General features: G+C 42.6%; 1 protein-coding gene across 6 annotated transcripts in view; it reads right to left on the bottom strand.

Moving 5' to 3' along the window:
* The window catches only part of LOC111946880 (uncharacterized), a 43,768-nt gene extending 19,577 nt beyond the window's left edge, over positions 1-24,191 (bottom strand). For 2 of the 6 annotated variants that reach the window (XR_013659498.1, XR_013659499.1), the window contains exons 1-2: positions 21,961-24,191; positions 17,553-17,688 (exon numbers count right to left, since the gene is read on the bottom strand). Coding sequence is in view for 2 of the 6 variants with exons in the window: in XM_078956198.1 (XP_078812324.1) it covers positions 17,638-17,688; positions 21,961-23,022 (1,113 nt within the window). In the remaining 4 variants the exon portion in view is untranslated. Of the gene's footprint in view, positions 1-16,710; positions 17,689-19,960; positions 21,407-21,960 lie in introns of those variants that run through there. The other 4 variants (XR_013659500.1, XR_013659501.1, XM_078956198.1 and 1 more) reach the window with 3 other exon arrangements.
* Positions 24,192-25,663: the final 1,472 nt, after the last annotated feature.

The raw sequence follows: 25,663 nt of genomic DNA, 5'->3' as shown, positions 1-25,663 counted from the left end.
AACTTTATTTCAAAGGTTTTTAAAATTACAGTGGTGCTGAGCGACAGAAGTTGTTGAACAAACTTTTCCAGAATTTCTTATTTTAGGTCCCATCACTTGCTGGAGCAAAAGCATATTAACAGAAACCTAAAAAGACCAGTATTTCTGTACTACAGAAGCATTTCTATTAGAGAAATGTAACTTAATATTTAGGAGGTAGGGTAAATTTAGTCTGCATTTAGTTTGTGTTGAGGCAGATGAGGTGTTACGTGTCACTCGATGTAGGTGAAGATCACAATTAACTTATTTAGTTAGTGAATGTCTCTGTTTCACTCATCTTTTTCTGGACTTTCTCATGTTGTGTTGTCTGTTTCATTCCAATTAAAAGTGTAGTCTCTTCCTCTAACTTTTCCTGAGTATAATCTTTCTCCATTTTACTCGTCTATTTGCCAAACTTTCACATAAATCTGGTGCAGTTTGATGATTCTCTACCTTGGTTTTCAGTGAATAATCTCTGCCTAAATTGCCTCCAACTCCTGTGTCTGCTCAACTTTTATAACCTGTAAAGCACAGATTTGTTTGGCTGACACTCATGCAATTTCTAGACACTCATGCAATTGGTCTGTAGAGTTTCTAAAGTCTGCACAGGTTAAATCTGAAGTGCCCCATAAAGTTTTTCCTACATCTACACATGGTTAGTAAGGGCAGCATATGACAGGATTACCTGTACGTCCTAAGTGTGTATTCCTTGCATTCACCTTACAAATACGTCACAATACACTCACCCCACACTCACACGGCAATGGTATGTCCCATTTTCATGACATCCCTTAGGGTGTCCCCAAGAGTCTCAAGGGAACTACAAGACACACCTGCACTGCCTTTAAAGATGTGGCTACTCCTGTCAACAAACCTCTATGCCCCGGGACAATCCAAAAACCCGCAGCACCCGTGTCGGTCAACCCCTGTACGGATGCATGTTATGTTAAGCCTTTAAGAAAATGTTTGCAGGGGTCAGCATGAGGGAGTTTCTGAGTGCACCTTTTAGTGACGTTTGAGTAATTCTTTCCAATGTTGCTACATTTCAATGACAGCTTGCAAAGTAAATGAAATCTGGATGAGAAAATAAGGCCGTAGATGTTTCACCTGTATTTTGCAGCAAGGATAGTGTAACAGATAAAAAGTTGCTCATCCACTGCATGCTTATGTGGATCCCTGCTTCCTCCACGGTCCTGTCCAGCTCTAACCCGTAATCAGTAGTGGGACAGTTTATATCCCACACTGGTTTTCAAAACAACAGAAAAATAAAGTTTTATGAAAGATTGAGAGTTCATTCATTCTGGTGTTTATATAAAAAAAGTGTTTAGTTTTACAAAAATAATAATGTGTTTGGGTTGCTTGAGAAAATACAGCACTAAGAAATCATTCTCCTGAAGTGATGCTGCACCGACAGCATGCGCCCTCTGCACATCTATGCAATCCATATCTGTCCAAAATCACCACCCGGCTAATGTGACAAGAGTTCCTAATAACCCATAGAAGAATTATGAGTAACATTAGGATCCATGTGGGCTGAAAATACATTCTGCATTTACTTTTCATGGCTCAATCCTGTTTTGATGAGTCCCTGAGAAACCCACGGAATTCCTTCCAGCAATGGGTTCTGCTGATATGTATTAAGAGTGATCTGCTTACAAAAACAAAAGAAGACTCTGCTCTTATCCTTATTACTTCATTCAATTAAGTACAAGGCTATGCTTTTAACCCCGGGATCAGATGGAAGAATACTATTCCTTCAGAACTGCAAAGTGCAAGGAGGTGTTAGTTCTTGCTAAAAGATTAGAAAAAAAGTAAATATTCATTTTATTTAATAAATGGAGCATTTCATTGAAAACTGTATAAACAATCTGTTTCCAAGGTCCACCAGAGAATGAAAAGGAAAAATGGGTTTCGTAAACACCCAACATGTACATTGTACAATATTTCACTTTTGCAATTCACCCAACATTTACATTGACTATTCAACTACCATTTTCTAAGTTGCAGATTTTGTTTCAAGCTTTTTTGAAGATGACCTTTTTTTAAGCGGCACTCAAAAATGTCAGTCTGTTTTTTTACAAGTTGCAAACAAGATTGCTTTTTATTTTAAATATGCTAACATGGCTTACATGTAGCGGTGTCTGACTGTTTTATTTTTACATGTTATTACTAAGGTTGAGAGCTACCATAGAGGTATCAGTTTTTTCTTTTATGTCTCACTAACATGGCTGAGAGTTGCAGGTATTGTGAATACGCCAATAATGCTAACATGAAGCATGTCACAAAAGAGTTCTAGAATGACAGTGAACGCAGTTACGACTGACTGAATTCTTGTTGACTCATGTAATCATTTTTTCTCATGTAATGCGGCTTATAGATGACATAAGTTCGAAAATAGACCATTTTTTAACCGTAAACCTTACAATCGAGGATGCCATAAAGTGTGGAAAATACGGTATAAAAAGGAAATATGTATCACAGAGGTCTGTTTTGGACACTTACTGTGGCAGGATAACAGGCTGTGTTATCTCATTTGAATTCACTCTTTTGTAATGTTTCAGGGCTTGACTTCTGACCTCTTGTCAGCAGTTTCTTCATTCTGGATTGCTGAGGCTACATTGATTAAATGGTCATGAAAAATCAACTTTTTTGAGTTTAGAGTGTAATAAAATGTTATTCCTCGCTAAAAACAACCCCAAAGCGGTATTTTGCTCCTCTGAGCATATGGAAGCATATGTGACTCATATTTTAAAACAGTGACGTGCGGTGAGGTTAATGGCTGGTGAGGCACTGACGTCAGTCAGATTTACAAACATATGAACTATACTGAGTAACTTATTCACCATTTGATTGACAACAGTTAACGTGTTTTGTTTAAAATATCATTTCAACGTGTTTTTTTTTTCATATACAAACTGCAGCATAGAAAAAAACACAAACGTTATTATCATCTTACTTTACTTGTAAATAAAGTCCATACGCCGCTCCTTCTGAAGAAAATGACTTGCTATCACTTATTCTATTGTTTTTTAGCGTCATAATCTCAGGGCTCACCGGCGCCCCCTAACATCAGGCACGAGAATGTCTGGCCTCACCCAGCGGCTTTTTCGCCGGCGTTTAGCGCTCAGCACAAGAAACACGTCCCTCACATACAGTTATTTATAAAAACAAACACTGTACATTATATACATCTTCTAAATTATGTAAACTCAGCTCATACAGTACAAGTGATTGAACCGACACACAGAGAGACAGCAGTACTGTCTGACTGCATAGGTATTGCGCAATCTAAGGTGAGGCTCAGCGGGCTGGTGCCTCACCGCACGTCACTTCTTCTTATCTGAACGGCAAATGCGGAAATTCAGCGATTTTGAAAAGAAAAAACACCCAAAAATGGTACATTTAAATGGAAAATGACTGCAAAGCACAAATTACTGATTAAATATAATAATTGAATTTATTTTTTCTCTTTTCTTCCCATAATGACAGGTGAGGCACAGCCTCACCTGCCTCTCCTGACTGCACGTCACTGTTTTAAAAATAAAAGTCAATACCGGAAATGCTTTTTCATTTTCACAATTAAGCTGCATCTATTGACTCAATAATAAAATGTAAAAAATCAAACCGCCAAACGGCTTTTTCTTTTTCTACTTTAACACCGCTCATCCTGTCACTTAATTGAAATGATAAAGAAAATAATATTCGAAATTTCATTTTCAAAATGTTCTCTAGTAAATGTGTACCAAAATTCAATTAGAAATATCTAATTTGACAATTAAAAACATTTCTTTTCTACAGGTTTATCGAATGGTCTATGACCTTGATTTTTTGTGCGGGCCATCTGTGTGTCCCATTACCTATTTTTTGCCAGCGAGCCTGTATCCATCAGTAAGGGCAGTTGTGACTTAGGCTTAATACTGGTTTCTCTTAACAACAGGGATCTTTTTTTGAACTCCTAATCAATGACTCTCTTCAGCACCTCTGCCACAGTGCAAAGGAAGTTAACTTTTACCCCCTAGATGTTGATTTCCTCTTCACAACCATGGCTCTAGGTAGAATTCAAATGTAGAGCCTTCCCTGTAGCCTTTTTCTTAACCACAGAGAACCATTCAGGCCAATAATTGCAGTGCAATGTCTGAAATACAAGGAACATTATGTTTAGCTCAAAAATGTTTTATGCTTAAACACCACCCACTTCAGCTTCAAGAGAATTTTTCAGACAAAAACAAAGCAGTATTAGGAAGTCCCCTGTGTCTCCAATCATTGCAAACCTATACATAGAAAGTGGAGAAGAAAGTTCTAAACTTCCATGGCATTATGCTAACCCTCTGGTCCTTAACTGGGTTAAATTATTATGACCAAGAAGTATGGCCCTTCAGAGGCAGCATAAATGCAGTGGACATTGGCATCTGTTTCACCAGAGAAGACAATGAAGACAATTAGCTGACCTTCCTGGACTGTGATGTTCACAGGAGAAAGGATGGCAAGCAGGAATTTAAATCTACAGTAAACTACTCTCACATGAACACCTGCTTTTTGACCTCCACCATCCTTCACAAAACTGGTAGATATTAGGCCATTATAACACAGAGCGGAAACATCCCCATTTTTACATATGCCACACAAGGAAACTTAAAAACAATCAACGTGGAGGTTATCTGAGTTTGGGTTTAGTTTAAAAGGTCTGTCAGTTTATTGTTATGCTGTTTCAATGATGCTCTTAACTGAATTTGTTTGATAAATGTAAGCCCTCAATGAAATCATAGTTTAAACATTGTATCTGTCATTTCAGTTGAGGGTGCTTGTTCTTCTTGTGCATGTGCTTTTGCTTTGAGTATTTCTAAGAGTCCAACAATTTTAATTAAAGATTCTAAGGAATACCTCCTAAAGAATGACATATGTGTTATTAAGTCTTTGTATTTGCGTGAATTCTAAGTACCCCATATAGTAGCGCACATATGCAGAAAATAAAACTATCCTGACAGACCTCCTAAAAATGTATGGTAATTTTTCACTGTAATGGAATATAAACAATATGTGTTAATCTTTACACTCCCTGGTCACTTTATTAGGCACACCTGTCCAACTGCTCACTGCAAATTTTGTCAATCTACCTAAGATTATTAATCTTAAAACTAGCTGTAAAATCTTATTGATCTTAATTTTAGATAAAAACAGCAGCACGTGTAAGATTATTAAACTTGTTTTAAGAAAAATATGCATTACCTGTCTTGATCAGTTTGTAAATCTAGAAAGTACCGTAAATTCCGGACTACAAAGCGCACCCGATTACAAGCCGCACCCACCCATATTCACGTGTTTGACTGTTTTTATACATACACATGCCGCGTCAGAGTACAAGCCGCGCATGTGATAGCCGATATTGTCATCCTGACAGATCACGCCCAGCATCCCAGAGTGAGTGCAATTCATTAGCACATTGTGGGTGGTGCCAATTTTGCCTCTGGGTCACGTATTTAAGTGTATTGACATCTGACAAACAGCATGGAGCTCTATTCTGTTCACAAGTCCCTCAGTTATGGTGTTTTTATTTCATTTTTTTTTTTACTTATTGACAATCTAGGTATCTAACATAAAATTACAAACAGTAACCATATAATCAACATTACATCCCTCAGTTATAATGAGGAAATTTACATCCGCGATTCCACATTTCCCATGAGTCTTAGGGGCTAAAGGCGGGGCCAACGCCCGGCTCGCCATTCTGTTGTACGTGTTTAAGAATTAGCAGCAGTGCATGGAGGGGTGAACGGGAAAAGCTCTCCTTCCGCTTGTGTCGCAGCAGCGTTATGGGAGTAACAGGACTGGTTAGAAAACACAACGGTAAAATAAAGCAGCGGCGACTGAAAAGCGCGCACCTCAGCGCGATACGCGCGCCTCAGTGCGGCGCGTGCGTCAGAATTCAGAAGCCTCTGCACTCCGCGGACGCCTCTGCGCTCCGCTCCCGCCCCGCGCGCTCCTTGTCTCCCCTTCCTATCTACTCCAACACCTCTGGCCAGGGCGGCTTCAAGGAGGAGCACTTCGTCCCCGTTGCGCCGGTGGATGGAGCAAATCGTTTCTGTGCAGAGCAATCGGACTTAAAACTGTACGTTTTGTGTATGAGGGGCGGGTGCGTTGTTACGTGTGGGAGCCTTCAGACTGCCATCGGCCCCGCAGCTCAATCAGCAGGAGAAGATGTCTCCAGCTCACACGGAGGCTGTGAGTTTTTCAAAGCAAAATTCCGCTTTTACTGTTTCCTTAGAAACCGTAAATGGAGTGTAAATTCACTCCATGCGCTGTTCTCTCCGTCACGCAGCAAACCGGCTTTTCCAAACCCGTTGGTGACGGTGGACTTTTTTACGCTGCTTTTAACGATTGCTTTTAACTTGAAAGCTTCATCATATTGTAGCGGCGATCACGTGCACGTTGGGTCTAATGGCCCCAAAGGATTCTGGGATGCGGCCGGGCATGCATGTTTCGTTTTGTTGAACCATGACTGAAGTGTCTAAGACCTGAAGTCAAGTCCATGCTGTTTGGGTGCTAAGAGGTGTGTTGAATAAAAATGCCTCGTGCTTGGTGTTGGATAGAGAATTCAAACTATTCACTGAGTTCGAAAATACGTACATGGCGGCCGCCAATTAAATCCACAAATTAGCCGCGTCACTGAAAAAGCCGCAGGGCTGTAAGCGCAGGAAAAAAGTAGCGGCTTGTAGTCCGGAAATTACGGTAGTCATTTTACATGCAGAACAAGAAAAAAACACTGCAAGCCTGATTTAAGGACAGGAAAACGTCCTAATTTAAGTTTATTAAACTTGTTTTAAGACAAAAATATGCATTTCCTTTCTTGATCAGTTTGTAAATTTAGAAATTAATCATTTTCCATGCAAAACAAGAAAAAATACTGCAGGCCTGATTTAAGCACAGGTTAAGGTCTTAAGTTTATTTTAGATGTAACCATATTATCTGATATCCAAAAATGTACTTGAATACTGATGTTCAATAGCTCATCCAATATTTATAGGATAAACAATAGATACGTATTTTTGTTTTTAACTGCAATATCGTCATCAACATTATATTTGATCAAAACACTGATTTTGAAATGATATGATAACCAAGCTTGTTTTCAGCATTTATAAACGTAAGCAAGATTAGGTATAGCTAGTTCATAAGCAAGAAGGTCTCTGTTAAAACAGTGTTTCATAAACCTTTTTTTTTTTTTTTCAACTTGTCCTGTCCAACAGCTGGGCAGACAGATGAGAGCTGAGGGCCTCTTGTATTGGACATATTTTACTTTAACAAGAGGGGTTATTAATCTTGAGACAAACCAAAGGTATGTCTGAATAAACCCCTTTTGTAATTGAGGCCAAACTTTATTAATTTCAATCATGTCTGAAAATCTTTGGTGTTGGACCGGACGGAAAAGGAAAGAGGGGAAGAATTGAGAGGGACGTTAGAGAGAGGGGGGGTAGGGGGTGATAATAGGAGGGGAAGGGGGATAAGACCATGAAGCAGCATAAAGCAACAAGTTTACGCGTTGTTAATCATTATGGTAAGGTTCAAATGTAGTTAAAAAAAAAAAAAAAAAAAAAAGGGCGGAGCCTGTCCACACACACACTCAAATGTTATAAACACACCTGCTAGCTGCAAAAATGTCCACCTGTCAACATGTACACAAAACAGATAGTGTTCACACGCATACTTATGCCTTAAAACCAACTAGTGTGAAATATTTCAGTCATTCGGTCATGCAAACTGCATGACTGAATGACTGAAAGGTGCAAAGGTGAGCTAACACCAGTGCTCAGGTGAGTGTTTATGTTCTTCTAAAATGGATGGTGGAACGTGAAAAGAAGGAGGGAGAGTGCCCAGCCATCCCCACCCCAAGACCCCCACCGCAGCAGCAGCGGCAGCCGGAATCCCCCCAACGCCATACGTGAACCGGCAGGGAACAACCGCCGCCCGGGCGACCAAGCCCGCCACCCAGGACAGGGCCAGCAGGGCCGCCGCAAGGCCCCCAGAGCCAGAGGCCAGGGAGGCACGGAGGGAAAGAGAGCGCCGCCCCAGCCCAACCAGGAGAGCAGCCCCCCCGCCGCGCCGGGAGAACCCAACGCAGGGCCCCACCGGAGAAGGACGCCCACAGCCCCAAACGAGCACCCCACCACCACCCAGGAGTTCCGGGCATCCCCCCGCCCCAACCCCAGGTACGAGCCAGGACCCCCCAAGGGAGACCCGCTCTGCACTCCAGGCAGCCATCCGCCCGGCCCACGGTTGGTCCAGGGAGGAGCGAGGCAGGGGCTCGCCGCCCCCGCCCAGGAGGGGGGAACCCCGGGGAAAAAAGAGGGCCCACAAGGGGTGTTGTAAATATGGCCCGACCAGGCTCGGCCACAGTTGGAAATTTGGCGGGGCCCAGCACTCAGGAGCGAGGACAAGAACCCACCCCCAGGGACCAGACACCCTCGGCTCAGATGTAATGTGAACCCCCCCACCGCGCGGAGAGAGCACCGCCGGGCCCAGGAAGCCGGCACCCCGGGGACACGGCCGCCGTTGCAAAGGGGCCCATACCCCCCACCAGGGAAGAGGCAGGGGACAGATGGACCCAGGTCCCACCTTCCTTGCAAAATGTGTGTGCGTGTATGTGTGTTTGAGAGGGTGTGTGTGTGCATGTGTGTGTGTTTATGTTGGGATGTATATATTGAGGGGGGAGGGGTGTGTGTACTAAGGGGGGTGCAGTTAAACTTGGCAGGTAGGGCACTAAGGGGACATCTCCAGATTACTCACAGTGACGTCCCCTCACCCTCCCCACCAAGGGGCCCTAAATGTCTAAGGTGCGGTTAAAATTGGCGGGTAGGGTGCTAGGAGGACATCCGCTGCTTGCTGGCAGTGATGTCCAAGCACCCCCCCTACCAAGGGCCCTACATGTCTAAGGTGCAAATAAAACCGAAAGAGGGGGGGCCCACTCCATACGGCAACCATAGGAGGGGGGCCACTGCCTAGTAAACCCCCCCCCAAGGCTCATCGCAGGCTAAGCCCCCCACCCCCTCACCCTATTATGAGGTTATATGAGGAAGGGGGTAAGTTGGGGACAGCTGATAGACTGTCCCCCGGTGGTCAAACAGCTGTCCCCCGCCCCTCCCCCAGCAAGGGGGCTAGGCCCACCCAGCCCAGGGGCCCCACCCCCGGAGGCGCCGACACCCCAGGCCCAGCACCAACCCCCCACACAGAGAGAGAGGAGCCAGAAAGCGCTGCCCCCCCCCGGAGCAAGCCCAGGCCTCCACCCCCAAACGCCAGCCCTAGAAGAGCTCTGGTCAGGCCTCGACGGGACCGAGGCAGCCAACCGGCCGGGGAAACCGCCGATGGCCTCAGCGGAGACCCCGACCCGTCAACCCCCCCTGCCCCGTACCAGTAGTGCCCCCCCCTCCCCCAGAATGCCCCCCCACAGGACAGGGCCGACAAGACCCACCACCCCACCCCCCCCCAGACCCCGCAGCCGAAGCGGATGACACCCAGAGCGACCGGGGGCCCCAAGAGGGTTGTCCCGTCCCGCCCCAGAGCCAGGGAAGGGCCGATCCCAGCCCCAGGTGTAGATGGGAAGCCCATCCAGCGCCGCTGGGCCCCCCCCCGAGCAGCGCCCCCTGCCAACCCCCCCACGCACAGGCAAAGGGACCACCCCCCCAAGCCAAGCCAGACCACCACCCCACCCCCCCACCACACACCCCCACACCCAAGCCCAGAGGACCACGCAGCGCCCCAGCCCGCCCCACCCAGGCGCCGGACCCGACCCCCCGACCAACGGAGCCCCCACCACCCCCCGCCAGGCACCGGAGGCCCCGACCCCCACCCCGGCCCACGGCAGAAGGGCAAGGAGCAGCGACGACCAGCCCCCCCCCCCACCCCCTAAGTCATGGAGTTAGCTATGGGAGACCAGAGAGACCGAATTCTTTCAAAGTTACTTGAACTTTGGGCTGACATTTTTTCCAAGCTGATATGATCAAGCAGCAGATTTCTGTGTTGACTTATATTTATATATTTTTTGCTTTTCCAATTTATTAAAATAGTTTTTTTTAGCAATGCAAAGAGTTATGAAAATGATAGAGCCTAATCCTCCTTCTACATCGATGGCACTCATGTCACCAAGCACACAAAGTGACGGTGAGGCCGTGATTGAAACCTTAAGCCAGACTGATAGATCGGCACATACCTGCTGCCAGAGAGCTTGGACAGGCGTGCAGAACCATAGTGCATGCATGTAATTGTCGGGTAGATTACTGTCACAGTGCTGACAAATGTCTGAGTTACTGAGACCCATCTTGAACATCCTTTGTCCAGTGTAGTAAATTCTGTGAAGAGTTTTGAAATGGATTAGCTGCAGATTTGGACTTTTTGACATTTTAAAGGTGTTTAGACAAAGTTCTGACCAAAAACTTTCATCTGTGCTGATGCTCAAATCCGCATCCCATTTTGTTGTCGGAAGTGAAATATTGTTATCTAAATTACATAAAAGTTTGTATATTTTGGAGAGAGTTTTATTCATTGAGAAATTGATCAGAGTGGTAACTACATCTGGTAGCTTTAAATCGTTGTCGCTGTATTTAAACTTTTTAGTAATAATTGATTTAAGTTGCTGATATTCCAAGAAGTTATATATTCCATGTTTGTCTTGAAGTTCCTGGGGAGCTATGAATCTTCTATTAATAATTACTTCCTCTAGTTGTTTTATGCCCCCTGCTTGCCAAGCTGGGAAGTGGATAATTTTTTTGTTTATGAGGATGTCTGGGTTGTTCCAGATGGGTGTCATTTTGCACGGTTGAATTGATGATTTTGATATTTTGAGAAATTCCCACCAGGCTGTTAAAGTGGCATTTATATTAATACTTTTGAAACAATCCTGTTTTTTAACTATTTGGCTAATAAATGGAAGATCTGACAGGTTGATCTTCCCACATAACGCCTGTTCCAAGTCTAACCATGAGTTGGTTTCTGGATTATTTTTTAACCATTTTAAGATGTATTGTAATCTATTTGCAAGAAAGTAATTGTGGAAGTTAGGTAATTCTAATCCTCCACAGCTTTTTGCAGATTTTAAAGTTTTTAGACTAATTCTTGCAGGTTTATCGTTCCATAGAAAGCTTGATATGGATGAGTCTAATGTTTTGAACCATTTTAATGGCGGTTGTGTGGGAATCATTGAGAAGAGATAATTAACTTTGGGTAAGATTTTCATTTTAACCGTGGCTACCTTGCCCATAAGGGACAAAGGTAGGTTGGTCCAGCGTGTTAGATCGTCCTGTATGTTTTTCAGTAATGGGGTGTAGTTTAGCTGCACCAGTTCTGATATTTTGGGGGAAAAATAAATACCTAGATATTTTATATTGCCTGATTTAACTGGTATTGTGAGTCCTTGCTCCGCATTACTGTTCAGTGGTAATAAAACAGATTTATTCCAATTAATGGAATAGTCTGATATAGAAGAGAATTCATTAATGGTTGTTGCCGTTTCATTTACAGAATGTATATTACTTAAAAACAGTAATATGTCATCTGCATAGAGACTAATTTTATGATGGCTGTGTTTGGTTTTAATTCCTTTAATACTCTCATTCTGTCTTATTGCTGCAGTTAGAGGCTCGATAAATATTGCAAAAAGAGAGGGGGAGAGTGGGCAACCCTGTCTAGTTCCTCTTCCAAGAAAAAACCTGTTGGAAGTCTGTTTATTAGTTCTAACTGATGCATTGGGGTTGTGATATAATATTTTGATCCAATTGATGAATGATTCTCCAAACCCAAACTTATGGAGGGCAGCAATGAGGAACTTCCAATTTACTCTATCAAAGGCTTTTTCAGCATCCAGTGATAGTATAGTCTTTTCCTGGTTTTTGATGGTGGCAAAGTCTATTATGTTAACGAGTCTGCGGACATTGTCATCCGAGTGTCTGCCTTTGATGAATCCAGTTTGATCAAAGTCAATTATGTGAGGAGTGACTTTTTCTATTCTCTGTGCTAGTGCTTTGCAGATAATTTTTACATCTACATTAATTAAAGAAATGGGGCGATAGCTTGAAGGACTCGTGGGGTCTTTGTCTGGTTTTAGAAGAAGGATAATGTTGGCGGAGTTCATGTTAGGTGGTAGAGATTGGCTTTCATTGATAAATTTTACCGTTTTATAAAACGTTGGTGCCAGTTGTTCCCAGAATTCCTTATAAAACTCTGCAGGAAAGCCGTCAGGCCCTAATGTGTTTCATAAACCTGGCTTCAATACAATGTTGTCTGTCTTGTCAACAATCCATTGTTACCACAAAATCTTTTGTGTAGGTCCAAAAGTAAGTATTGTTTTATTTGCAGAAATGATAATTAGTGACCTTTCACATACATATTTGTTAATATTGAGAACAAGCAACTTCACTCTAACAGCATGGTTATCTGATTTAAATTTAAATTATAAACAGTACTTTGCAATCCACAGATGATGCAATCATAATTCTACCGCGCTTGGTTTGGGCAATACCAACTCAATATTTTGTGCAAAGATCTATTTTGAATCGAAAGATTGTACAAATCAGACAATGATTATCTTCCTTAATAAAAGAAGTTATTTGTTATATCAACCAAGGTTTACGTAGAATATTTGATCTTTTATAATATGTATTTTTCATGTTTTGTCGTAATTTTTCAATGGAACATTCCGGCGGGCACAAGCAAAAATGGAAAAGTCCATTGTGACCAAATGAAGGGGGATTAATATGTTCAGAAGACTTGCTTAAGATAAACTAGTAGAGCCAACAGGTTATATGCTGTTTTATAACTTATTTATTTTCATAATAATGGCATAAGGAAGTGTAACACAAAAAAATTAATTCTATTTATTGCATTTTTGGGATACCCTTTGAGTATTTTCATATTGTGACCGACCCAGCGCCATCTTGTCACATTTGCGACGTACATCTGATGATCCAGAACAGGACGAACAGGAAAAACAATTAGGAATATGATATTCGGCGGACAAGATAAAAGGAGGTAAGCTATATTAAATTATATGACATAGAATAAATCACCATTACGCTCCACGCAGCTGGTAAAGATTATAAAGTGGGTTTAAACATCTTGAGAAGCAGGCTAACGGAGCAACTAGCTAGCTTGCGCTAGCACTATTTTAGCTACTCCGTCACTTTTTTGTAAGTATCCTGTATACATCATAAATATACTTTAAAATACAATTAATGAGATTTTGGTTCTGTTTAAATATGTTAAATTAATTTTTTGTTTAGTAAAAATGTATTTCAGTGTTAAGAAGTATGCTATTGTAGTAAGCTAACTTGAGTTATTGCTAGCCCAATACTGCTCAACTGTAACTCAGTTTTATGCTAGGGTTGCTAGATTGGGCAGTTTCCCACCCAAATCGGCCAGTTTGAAAGACTGTTTGTCATGTATGCTTGATGATCTTAAAGTTAGAATGAAAACTTGCTGTTATTAAAAATTGTGACTTTAACATTTTTAAGTTTGAGAATTACTATTGTTGGCAGAAATTAAAACACAATTTTTGATCACTTCTAGTGAATAAGGATAGTATACAAGTACAAGCTAGGCATTATAAAACTCTGCAGGAAATGTACAAAAAGTAGAAGCCCTAGCTGATCTTAACAGTTTTTTGATCTGGAGTTTCAGGCCAAACGAGCTTACATTGATTGTGGAGCCATAAGAGGAGATACCAGAGCTTCATCCATCGTGGATGTTTATCCAGAGAACTGCATCATGCAAGTATTATGTAAAAAGTATAAAGTAAAATTTTAAATGTATATATATTTTTCATCACTTGGTTTGTCATTGCAGGTGCCTAAAGAAATGCATTGAGTCTTTGCTCCCCACTATGAATTCATTGAGGAAGTCAGAATGTGATGGGAAGATTGCTGCGCCAGGGTCATTTTACAGAGTATGAAAGAAGGCAATAAAGCCACCAATCAACAGGGATAAAAGTAAGTTTATGCCTTTTTGATACATGTAGTTAGATGCGTGAATGCTTCTTCTCAGAAAACACTAGGTTCTATGTGTTTCTTCTTCAAGAAGTAAAATTTATTTTATTGTGTTTCAGTGGAAGCCAAATTTGCTCTGGTGAAGGCCCTTCCCATTCTCTTTCCCCCAGTGGCACCTCCATCAAAGAAACTGGGGTGTGCTAGTGAAGCTTTACTGCATGTTCAGGAGGTAAATTTTTATTTTTGCCCTAAGCAGATACATAAAGAAATTACTACATTGGAGATACTAAAGGAAAAACGTTTTTTCTGCTTTATAGTCAACAGAAGATCCAAACGTCTTCATCCAGAAAGAGGCCTGTCAAGTCCAGTCTTGGTGTTCGATGGCAGCAGATGAATCGTTGCTATTGGTTTGATGCCAGTGACGTTTGAAAAAGAAAAGCTTCACGAGGGTCTGATTTTCTAAATGGCATATTATTAGACACTACATCTGACCTACACAAATTGCGTGGCCACCCTTCTGTCATTCAGACAGAGATCCTTCAGGATACAAGTCACAAGTGGGACATCACCACCACATGAAAGAGCATTAAAGTAAAGAATTTGTTGGAAGATAAACTGCTTTTGCAGTTCAATGTTTATGTCTGTTCTTTAGATGAGTATTCTAATTGTGTTGTTAAAGAAATAGTTGTATTCCTAGTGCCTTTGGGTAAATTTGTATCACAGATATCAGTTTGTAAGTTGAATAAAAGAATCGAAAAGTGAATTTGTTTTCATTCTTTTTAGTATTGAAACAAGAAAAAATATCTTTTGCAACAGCTTGTTTCAAGATGTATTTTCTGAATTTTAGTAGGCAATAAATTTTAATCAAGCTCCTATATCCTAGTTTCTAGTTTTTTTTGTCTTAAATTACTGCTTAAAATAAGTGTTTTTGCCTGATTTCAAGATTTAACCGATTTACTATGGCTTAGATATTTTTACTTAAATCAAGACATCTTGTTAAGTAAAATTTACTAGCTGCATGGACAGATAATTTGACTTATTTCTAGTCAATTTCTACTAAAAACAAGTACTTTTTTCTTGAATTAAGATGGTGGTTTTTTGCAGTGCTCATTAATGCACATTTCTACTCAGCCAAACACAAGGAAGCAACTCAATACAATTAGGCATGTGGACACAGTCAAGTATGGTGTCAAATTAGCGCCTAAAGTGTTGCGCATCAAAACAGTAAAACCGCGCATCAAAACCCCAAATCTGTGAATCAAAATGCATAAATTGAGAACCAAAAATCACAATTTGCAACCAAAAGCTATAACCCAAAGCACAATCCTATTTCTCAGCTGGTGATTTGTTTTCTCGCCTTTCTGAAATCCTGTTTTTGAGTTGCAGTTTTATTTTGAAATTGTCCTTTTGAGTTGCGCTTATATTTTTTGAGTTGCGCTTTTATTTTTTGCGGTTTTGATTCTAAAACCTGTCGACACGTAAAAACAGCGACATGTAAGTCAAGGGGCGGGGAGGCGGGACCTCCCCTGATATCCAGAAGCTCATTGGCTGCCGAATAACACAGAGTCTTACGTCAACAGACCAGTTCAGAATGTGCCGGTAAGTTTTTCATGTTTTTCAAATCTTTTACTATATTAAACGATCAAACTTGTACTTTATTTAACCAGAGGACGCCAGCACAGTCAGATGAGGAGCTCCACCAGTAGCTGCTAGTGAAAAAAGATGTTAGAAAGTTAGATGTTGCATGACAAACTACCACCATTGTTCTCCCGTGTTAGCTTGCTAGCTAGCTCAATGCTAGCGGGGTTTCCAGCTCTTTTCATAACTTTTATGGATTAAACAACACAGTGTCAGGATCGGTCATGTAAACCTGGGAATAAATGCCCATGAATTGTCACTAGGGTTAATCAAATATGTTATAACCTATAAGGTTTCTCAATATTTTTCAGGGTTTACAGACAGAGGGAATTATTGAACAGAGCAACAATATTGCTGTGCCATATTTACAAAATGCATGCGTCTGCACTATGCAGACTGGCAGAATTCTAAGTAGTAAATTGTAGCAGACCAGTAAAAACGTGCTTTATTCCCCTTAAAATTACTCCAGTATTAGACATCAATAAAATTATTAGTTTCTTTTTAATTAGGTGGTGGTTTTAAAATGGACTATTGCTGTATGTCTGTTGTTTTCTATAAGGGCCGTTGTTATGCATGCCATAACAAAAAAGGCAGGAATACTGAGGCAGCTACGACGTGGTTGTCTACAACTTCTTGAAGGTAAAGAAAACAATTTTAATCTTAATTTTTCTCTTCTTTTTTTGGTTAATTAACTTTGCTGTTTTTGTTTCTTTCCACATGCAGGCCCCAAAGACGTCCCTGGTGTGATGCAAAGGCTGTCCAGCAGGCTCACAGAAATCTCCTGTCAACTGAAAGACAAGCATTTAAAATAGTTGTCCATTTTGACCATGATTGCATTGAAAACATGCCCAGGCACACTGTATGCTTCCCATTTCTCAGTGCCTGCATGAAAACAGTGACTTTTCCACCTCAAGTCTTTTGAGGAGTTTTAAAAACAGTTATTTTAATTTCTCTGAATTGTGGTTCAGAATTTCACAGAATCTAATACACTTGACTCTGTGTTTCAAAGATATTTGCAAAACCATCAGTCTTTTGTACAAAACACATTTAATGGTCAAACATTAAAAAATTAAGCTTTACAAAATACCAGTGGTGATTATTAGCCATTTATTTTCTTAAGGGGGGCAGTATTTTGTAAGGCAGATGAGATCTGTTCACATTGTTAGTTTTTGTTACATCCTGCTGAGATGACATGCATAGATCAGTACATAAATGTTAATGACTTGGCCATGGTTTTCCGATGTCCCACAAGGGTTGAACAGATCTGAGAGGAGAGAGGACAATCTACATCAGACCGATCCTGACACTGTGTTGTTTAATCCATAAAAGTTATGAAAAGAGCTGGAAACCCCGCTAGCATTGAGCTAGCTAGCAAGCTAACACGGGAGAACAATGGTGGTAGTTTGTCATGCAACATCTAACTTTCTAACATCTTTTTTCACTAGCAGCTACTGGTGGAGCTCCTCATCTGACTGTGCTGGCGTCCTCTGGTTAAATAAAGTACAAGTTTGATCGTTTAATATAGTAAAAGATTTGAAAAACATGAAAAACTTACCGGCACATTCTGAACTGGTCTGTTGACGTAAGACTCTGTGTTATTCGGCAGCCAATGAGCTTCTGGATATCAGGGAGGTCCCGCCTCCCCGCCCCTTGACTTACATGTCGCTGTTTTTACGTGTCGACAGGTTTTAGAATCAAAACCGCAAAAAATAAAAGCGCAACTCAAAAAATATAAGCGCAACTCAAAAGGACAATTTCAAAATAAAACTGCAACTCAAAAACAGGATTTCAGAAAGGCGAGAAAACAAATCGCCAGCTGAGAAATATTTCAGAAACTGCTGATCTACTAGTATTTTTACACACAACAATCTCCAGGGTTTACAGAGAATGGTCCGAAAAAGAAAAAAAAAAAAAATCAATGAGCAGTACCGTAATTTGCATGTGCCCACATTGAAACTTGTGATGTAGAATGAGGATTGTATGTGCTCGACACATGTACCGTATTCCCCTTGTCTCACTCTTTCCTTTTCTGCTCGACCGCCCTAGCGGCCATTAGAAAAAATGCCTAAAAAAAAAGAAAAAAATGCATAAATTAGCTGCATCATTGAATAAACCGCAGGGTTGAAAGCGTGTGACAAAAGTAGCGGCATATAATTTGGAAATCACGGTAGTTCTGTGGACAGAAATGTCTTGTTGATACCAGAGGTCAGTGAAGAATGGCCAGACTGGTTCCAGCTCATAGAAAGGCAACAGTAACTCAGAAAACCCCTGGTTACAACCGAGGTTTGCAGAAGATCATCTCTGAATGCGCAACACATTCAACCTTGGGGCAGATGAGTTACAGCAGGAGAAGACCACATCAGATGCCACTCCTGTCAGGTAAAAACAGGAAACTGAGGCAACAGTTCAAACTGCTCACCAAAATTGGACAATAGAAGATTGGAAAACGTTGGATGCTCTGATGAATCACCATTTCTGCTGCAACAATTTAGCGTCAACAACATGAAAGCATGGATCCATTCTGCCCAGTGTTACCGGTGTCGGCTAGTGGTGGTGTAAATGGTGTGGGGGATATTTTCTTAGCACATTTTGAGCCCCACAGTACCAACTGAGCATGATTACAACATCATAGCCTACCTAAGTATTGTTGCTGACCCTTTATGACCACAGTGTTCCCAACTTCTGATGGCTACTTCCAGCAGGATAACACGTCATGTCATAAAGGTGTAATAATCTCAGACTGTTTTTTTGTAACATCACAATAGCTGCAGTTACATGGACGAAAATAATCGGAATGAACACCTGAACAGAATAAAAATGTGTCATGTAAACAGGCCGTTCGAATTAATCTGCCCCGATCAGACTCATTTGGATTAAAATTTCTTTACGATCGAGGTAGGTGGGATATGGGATTGTTGATCCGATCAAGGTGCATATAAACAGTTTATTCCAATCGTGGGTCATTACTGCACTGACTTTGCGTAATGCATAAATGGTGCGGCGCTCCAGAGAAGGGTTTGGAGCGCAAACAAGACCAATCACCTGCTCCACACGTGTAAAGCATGTCTCTGAGCAGTGTTTGCGGGCAGGGGAGGGTGCTTTGTTATGGTGTGCACCCCAAAGGAGGCTTTGGACAGCAGTCCGTCCGGCTGCTCTGCTAGAGCTACCTGCTGAACACAGCTTTTGAATGGAGAAATGCTGCGCAGTCCTAAGAAACCATGTAAACAATCCTATGAATTCATGTTTCCAATCGTCTTGACAAAATAAAGGCTGATCTTATTCCCACATATTTACGCTCAGTCAAGATGCACATTGCAGCATTGCCCGCACAGATTTTAGGTGCATCCAAGGCTTAATGTTGTTGTTGGCATGTATTAGCCTAACCCTAACCCTTCCTATCCCGTTCCACCAATAAAGCACAGATTTTAACAGTTATGAGCGAACAAGTACATATTAATAATCATAACAATAATAAAAACACGTTTAGAAGATCATCTTTGTTCACAACGGTACGGTGGCCGAGAGGGCTCACACTACATACAAAAGAGACAACACAACGGCATTAAGAGACAACGCAACGGCATTAAGAGACAACGCAATGGCAATACCCGAAGCACAAAGGCATTACCCGGAGCAGAACGGCAGTACCCGAAGCATAACGGCATTACCCGGAGCACAACGAAAGTAACCACAGCACAACGGAATTAACCGCAGCATGACGAAATTAACCTCAGCACAACGGAAATGAGTACTATTTTTTTTCCTACCGGGGGGAAAACATTATTTCAGTTTCAACCTATTCGGCGCTCCGTACAATATCACGTACAATATTGATATTGTACGTGATATTGTAAGATATAGTGTGAACAGCCCATTCACTATGGATAGGCGACTAAATTCAGTTCACAGCTTCCTTAGTCTAATGGATGACCCTCTCCTGCGCACTGGGGGTGGACCCGTCCGACCCTGGTCCAACCAAGTCACCACCACACTAATGTCAGCATCTTCCCTCTGTAACTGATGCAGCTCCGCATCATCGACACTCAGAGAAGGTAGAAGGAGCTCCTGATCAGCCGTGGAAACACAGGCAGAAACATTCACCTCACCCAAAACAGGGCGTCGGGACAGTGCATCAGCGTTCCTATGTTTCACCCCTTCTTTGTGACTGATTGTCCAGTTGAATGGGTCCAGTTCTAAAATCCAGCGACCACGACGTCCTGAGGGATCATTATCAAGAGACATCTTTCTGAGCCCAAGTAGGGGGCGATGATCTGTGATGATCATGAAAGCTGAAAGTCCCACATAGTGTTTAAACTCACGAACTGCCCATACTATAGCCCACAGCTCCCTGTCAAAAGTGGACCACCGTTTTTGAGTGTGCGTTAGAGCCTGACTGGCATACGCCACAACACGTTCCAAACCTTCCACCTCCTGAGCTAACACAGCCCCAACAGAATGGTTAGACGCGTCTGTATATATTTTGAAAGGTAAAGAAAAATTAGGTAAGGTCACTACCGGTTCAGAGGTAAGTGCCTTCTTCAGGTGGGTGAAGGATGCTTCACACTCAGCTGTCCACTCAAAGGGGACATTCTTACCTGCCAGGTGATTCAATGGGGCGGCATGATCCGAAAAGTTCCTCACGAATCGTCTGTAATATGAGCATAAACCCACAAAGGCTCTCACCTCGGACGGTGTGCGGGGAGTTGGCCCATTTTTCACTTTGTCAGTGTTTCGTGGGTCTGGCTGAAGCCCCTCCCTGGAAACAACATGACCTAAGAAAACCACATTATCTCTGGCAAAATGGCACTTTTGAGAGTTAAGCTTCAACCTTGCATCCTTAATTCTCGTTAAAACCACTTCCAAGTGGTGCATGTGATCCTCAAAAGAGCGGCTGTAAATCAGAATTTCATCCAAATACACCATGCAAATATGCCATGGCAAGCCTCGGAGCACGAGCTCCATCATCCGCTGAAATGTGGCAGGCGAATTACTTAGACCCATGGGCATAGCCCGCCACTGATAGAGCCCCCTGCCTGTCGTAAAAGCTGTCTTCTCACGATCTTCCTCAGCCACTTCTACCTGCCAGTAACCATTCGAAAAATCCAGCGTGCTAAACCACATGGAACCGGACAGGGCATCTAGGCTGTCATCCACTCTTGGCAGCGGGTGCGAGTCTTTGATCGTGACTGAATTTAAACGGCGATAATCAATGCAAAAACGCCACTGGCCTCCCTTTTTCTTCACCAGCACCACAGGGGAAGCCCAGGGGCTGCAGCTCTCTTCAACCAACCCATCAGCTAGCAGGTTTGACACTTGCCGTTCAATTTCAGCTTGTTTATTTGGCGCAGCCCTGTATGCACACTGTTTAATGGGAGGATGGTCACCCGTGCGAATATGATGTTTGACCAACGTGCAGCGACCCAGATCTTTGCCGGAGGAACAGAAAAGAGAGCAAAATCTCCCTAGAAGGGCAGAAAGTTTAGCTCTCTGCTCTTCAGTAATTGGGGAGTCTTCCAGGGTGAATGACATGTTTGGTTGAGCCTGAATACCATTTACTTCGGGGACAGACAGAAAGGGTCCAACCTCAGTTGGAGTTAATGCATACAACTCACCCAAATGTAGTCCCCGTTTTAACTCGACCGTGTTACCCGTGGGGTTAAGGACTCGTGCCACAGAAGCTCCCCCTTTGACTGCTGTCACTGAATGCGCGACCACCAGTCCAACTTTCTCCGAAATATTGGGCTCCAAGTAACCATCAAAGTTCATAGTTGCTAGGCTTGTGCCTGTTGAAGAGGAAACCGTTACAGGGACCAGAGCTTCACTCAGTGGTGGAATCATCACCATGTTGGCCAGAGACACGTTACAACGCTCAGGGACCATTTCTTGACCTCGCAACAGAGGAATACGCTGAAGCTGAAGTTGACCCCGCCTGAGGTCTAGTAACGCATGGTGCTTGACTAGGAAGTCCATTCCAAGCAGCACAGCCTGTGCAGATTCACGAAGCACATAAAATGTGTGTTCCCAACACAGAACCTAACCGAAATGTAGTAGACATAGTGCCCAGGGTGTCTAACATTTGTCCGTTAACTGCCCGTGAGAACACAAAATTTTTCTTCAGGGGTCGGTTCTTCAATGAAGGGACTGACATGCGAAACTCTTCACTTATGAGTGACACTGAGGCGCCTGAATCAATTAAGATGGGAACCTCGGCACCTTCAACCACCCCTCTCACATAAGAAACAGGGCAGTTAGCTGAATCAATCTCATTCACCGTCTTATTGTCCTCCTGATGCATGTTGTCTGAAGAAGAACACGGGGTCTGTGTACTGACTCTCACCTTAGAAACATCCCCGCGATGTTCGCTGTCGTCACGTGGTCTCTGAGGCAGGAAACGCACTCCTCGTTTTCTGGGAGTCGAATCATGAGAGGCTCCCCATCCTGGGCTGGGGCTCCGCGCTCTCCACCATCTTGAGTCGGAAGGCGATGAGTACCGTTGGCGCATGGGAGCTTCGTAGTCCCATCGTGAGCGAGGTGGCTCTCTGTCCGGAGAGTGGCCCCGATGACTTTCAGGAGTTGGCCTGGGCTGGCAGCCACTCTCTTCACAGGCACAGCGGGACACGGATGGAGGAAAAGCTCTCGGGGCATCCCTCAGTCTCCTGTTCTCATCCGAGAGTTCTTTCATTTCCATCCTCATGTGAAACACGTCCTCAGTCAGTTTGTCTATGGCTTTATGCAGGCCCTCAGTAGTAGACACAGACTGTACTTGCAGCTGACCCCCAGCGCAGGAAGCGCGGCCATAGGGAGCTGCACAGTCTCTCTGCAGAGCCTCTCTGGCATTCTCACACCTCTCTGCAATCTCCTCCAAATCAGTGGCCCCCTGCTCCAAACACTTGGCTTTAAGTGCGGGATCCAGACCAGCGAGGAAACGCCGGAATTTCTCCTCTCGTTGTGCCACGTCTCTGTACAGCGGGAACGCCGCCATGACGAGCCGACTCACATCCGCGGCGAACACCTGCAGGCTTTCTCCAGCCGCCCGGGTCCGCGCTGCCAGGCTGGTCCTGAAGCGCTCCAGCGCCTGCCGCTGACCGAACGCCTCTTCCAGCTTCTCCTTTGCGGCCTCATAGTCCGACTTCACAAAGTTCAGGAGGCTGTCCCACAGCAGAAATGCGACTCCGCTGAGGCGGGTGGGCAAAATGCGCGCGAGCTCACCTCCACGAGGTCCGCCGGCTCCCGCCGTTGCACCGACAGCCACCTCCAGTTGTCTGATCCAGCTCTGGAAAGTCTGTCCATCATCTCCAGCAAATGGAGCAGGCAGATACATTTGAAAGTCCCCGCGGGGAAAATGCCTGCCGACGTGTCCCGCGCCTGGTTTAAACGGGTCCTCGTCTCCGACCCACATGGTTGGCAAGCTAGCTCCCGGAAAAAAAAAATCGCCAATGCTGTACAAGCCGTGACGTTAATCTTCAGCAGCGCACGGTCCATTGTCACTCGACAAAAATAAAATAAAACCACCACTGCCACCAATGTAGCCGGCCTCACAGGGTTCGGTGTCGGTAGATGTGAATGAAATTATGGCGCTCAGACATACACGTTTGTTCATTCCACAGGTCTCTTTATTATAAATCTTGCACAGCAGAATACATGCCCCCTACAGTCTCACTACCGTAACTGCAGTAGTAAATGCATGAACATGAGACACTGCATGGGCTGCTACATTGTCAACTGCTTTACCTTCAGCAGTATTTCATATGCTCTGAACTCCTTTTGGCGAACTCTGCATCCACCACCAGCTTCTGTACGTGGTCTGTTCGACACGCACACAGTTTTTCCAGTTGTCCCACCCTCCGATGTTGTGATTGGATTAAAATAAAAAAACCAACCAATAACACTCACAGAATCCGTTGATAGACAATCTGACATCCAATTAGGTTAGCCTACACATTGAGCACACTTTATACACTCACAGTAACTTAAAAAAATAATAAAACAAATAATAAAACACTGATAATACTTTAGTTAAATTCCTTGCCAACAATTTAACTTAAAATAGATAACTTCACTGTTTATCTAAAGAGAACTTAAACAAATATAGATATTTTTATGACAAAATACTATTTAAATGAACAGCTAATGTTTTTCGTCTTTTAAGACCGGGCTACATCTCGATATGGGTGGCCCAAAAAGAGAATTTCTCTCCCTACTCATGAAAAGGCTAAACCAGAGACGCATTTTTGATGGATGTGTCTATCGTGCATGGTGGACCTGGACCAAATTTCCTCTCAAAGGATCTGGTCAGCTACATGTCAGGGCAGTCCAGCTTCAACTCATCTGTAGAAGACATCAAAGATGAAGTTATAGGGACAGTGCTGCAAGAGGTACAATCGTCACTGATCTTGGTAAAGGCAGATCTGAGGTAGCTCTTAAAGGTCGATATGTAAGATCGCGTCGGACGGTTGCTTCTGCGAAGTGCGTTAATTTCTGATAATGCACACTTGGTCTGCCATTAACCCTTACATAACTTTTTAAACATATGAAATGAAAGTTGTAATTTTTCAGATACTGAATGCATCCTCGCTGGAAAACCTGCAAGACCTAATGCTAAGGCACAGCACAATGCTGCAAACGGTAGGGTGCTTTAAAAGCGTAGCATCAGTACAGGAAAAGCACTCAGTTCCGAGGGAGTACCTCAGGTGATACATAATTGAACGGAACCACAGTGCAATTGAAAGGTAGCTTGGTTTTTTACTTTACTATTTGTAAGGGAACATCCATCAAAACCTTTGACAAAAGTGCTAGCTTCTATCCATATGTGAAGTCATTCTATTCAGTTTTATGTGTGTTGATAACCGGGAAAGGCAAATGAGTTAATCCATTTGGGATTTGAACTTTGTTATAAGATATAGTGTGAAACCTTAATGCTGATATTTTAATTATTTGTTACACATTAGACAGGAAAAATGTGAATGCTCACTCATTACCTTCTCAGAAAATCCTACATTTAACCTTTTCATGTGACCTGTTTTTGAATTCCAGATTCAAAGATGGTCTTAATTGCTTGGACTTTTTGACAGCACTGCAGCAGCACCCTGCGGTCATGGCCCCTCTTCTCTGCCATGTGGATAAACGGCTATCTGCTTTGGATATTGAAAATCTGTTCAAACCAGACCTCAGTGAAGCTGGAAGCAACAAGAGGAACCAGGACGAAAAAACAATCAGCTTCTGGGCAGACTACCTTCTGGATTGTGAAGGTTAGTTTTCTCTGTGTAAAATCTTATTTCTACACATTCAGAAGCCAAATTGATGTCATGAATTCTTTTTACTTTTAGAAAGTGACAGTGTTATGTTTGCTACGGGAGTGTCCGACATCCCTCCTGCTGGCCTGGAACCTCTACCAAAACTTGAATTCCTTGAAAGGTCAAAGTTTCCCATGGCAAACATATGTGCCAACATTTTAAAGCTCCCTCTCCTGCACTGTAAAAAAAGTCCGTAAAATTTACAGTACATTTTTGTAAAATACCAACACAATTTTACTGTAATTGAGAAAAAAACAAGATGGTGTATTTTTTACGTGCATATGTAGTATTTAAAATAAGTAGATATCCTTGTTATTTTTACAATAAAAACATGTTAAATATGTAGATATTTCCTTGTAAAATATATGGGTCACAATAAAATAAACACATTTGATTTGTCATTTAAAAAACAATATAATCTCCTGCCACCAACAGCATAAATTTGTGAAAAATACATTTGTCCTTTGTTAAGAAAAGACATTGCTGTGTGTAAATGTTTTTCATTGCTGATGTATTTTTTGTTTTCGTGAGACCACACTTTTATAAGTATATTAGTAATTAGTTGTTAATTCATTTTTTTTTTTTATCATTGTCTTTATATACTAAACATTTACCTATACCTCTGCACTTTGGCAAATGAAACCAGTGGAACAGGTCAGATAAAGGGCAAAAAGATCTTTATTGGTGAGAAAGGGGCTGTCCTTTATCACCGGTTCTGTTCATAGTCTTTATGGACAGAATTTCCAG

The sequence above is a fragment of the Oryzias latipes genome, chromosome 12 (assembly GCF_053564925.1).
Source record: "Oryzias latipes strain Hd-rR chromosome 12, Olatipes_Hd-rR_3.1".
Lineage (NCBI taxonomy): Eukaryota > Metazoa > Chordata > Actinopteri > Beloniformes > Adrianichthyidae > Oryzias > Oryzias latipes.
The sequence above is the reverse complement of the archived record's forward strand: the minus strand, read 5'-3'. Positions and strand labels throughout refer to the sequence as shown.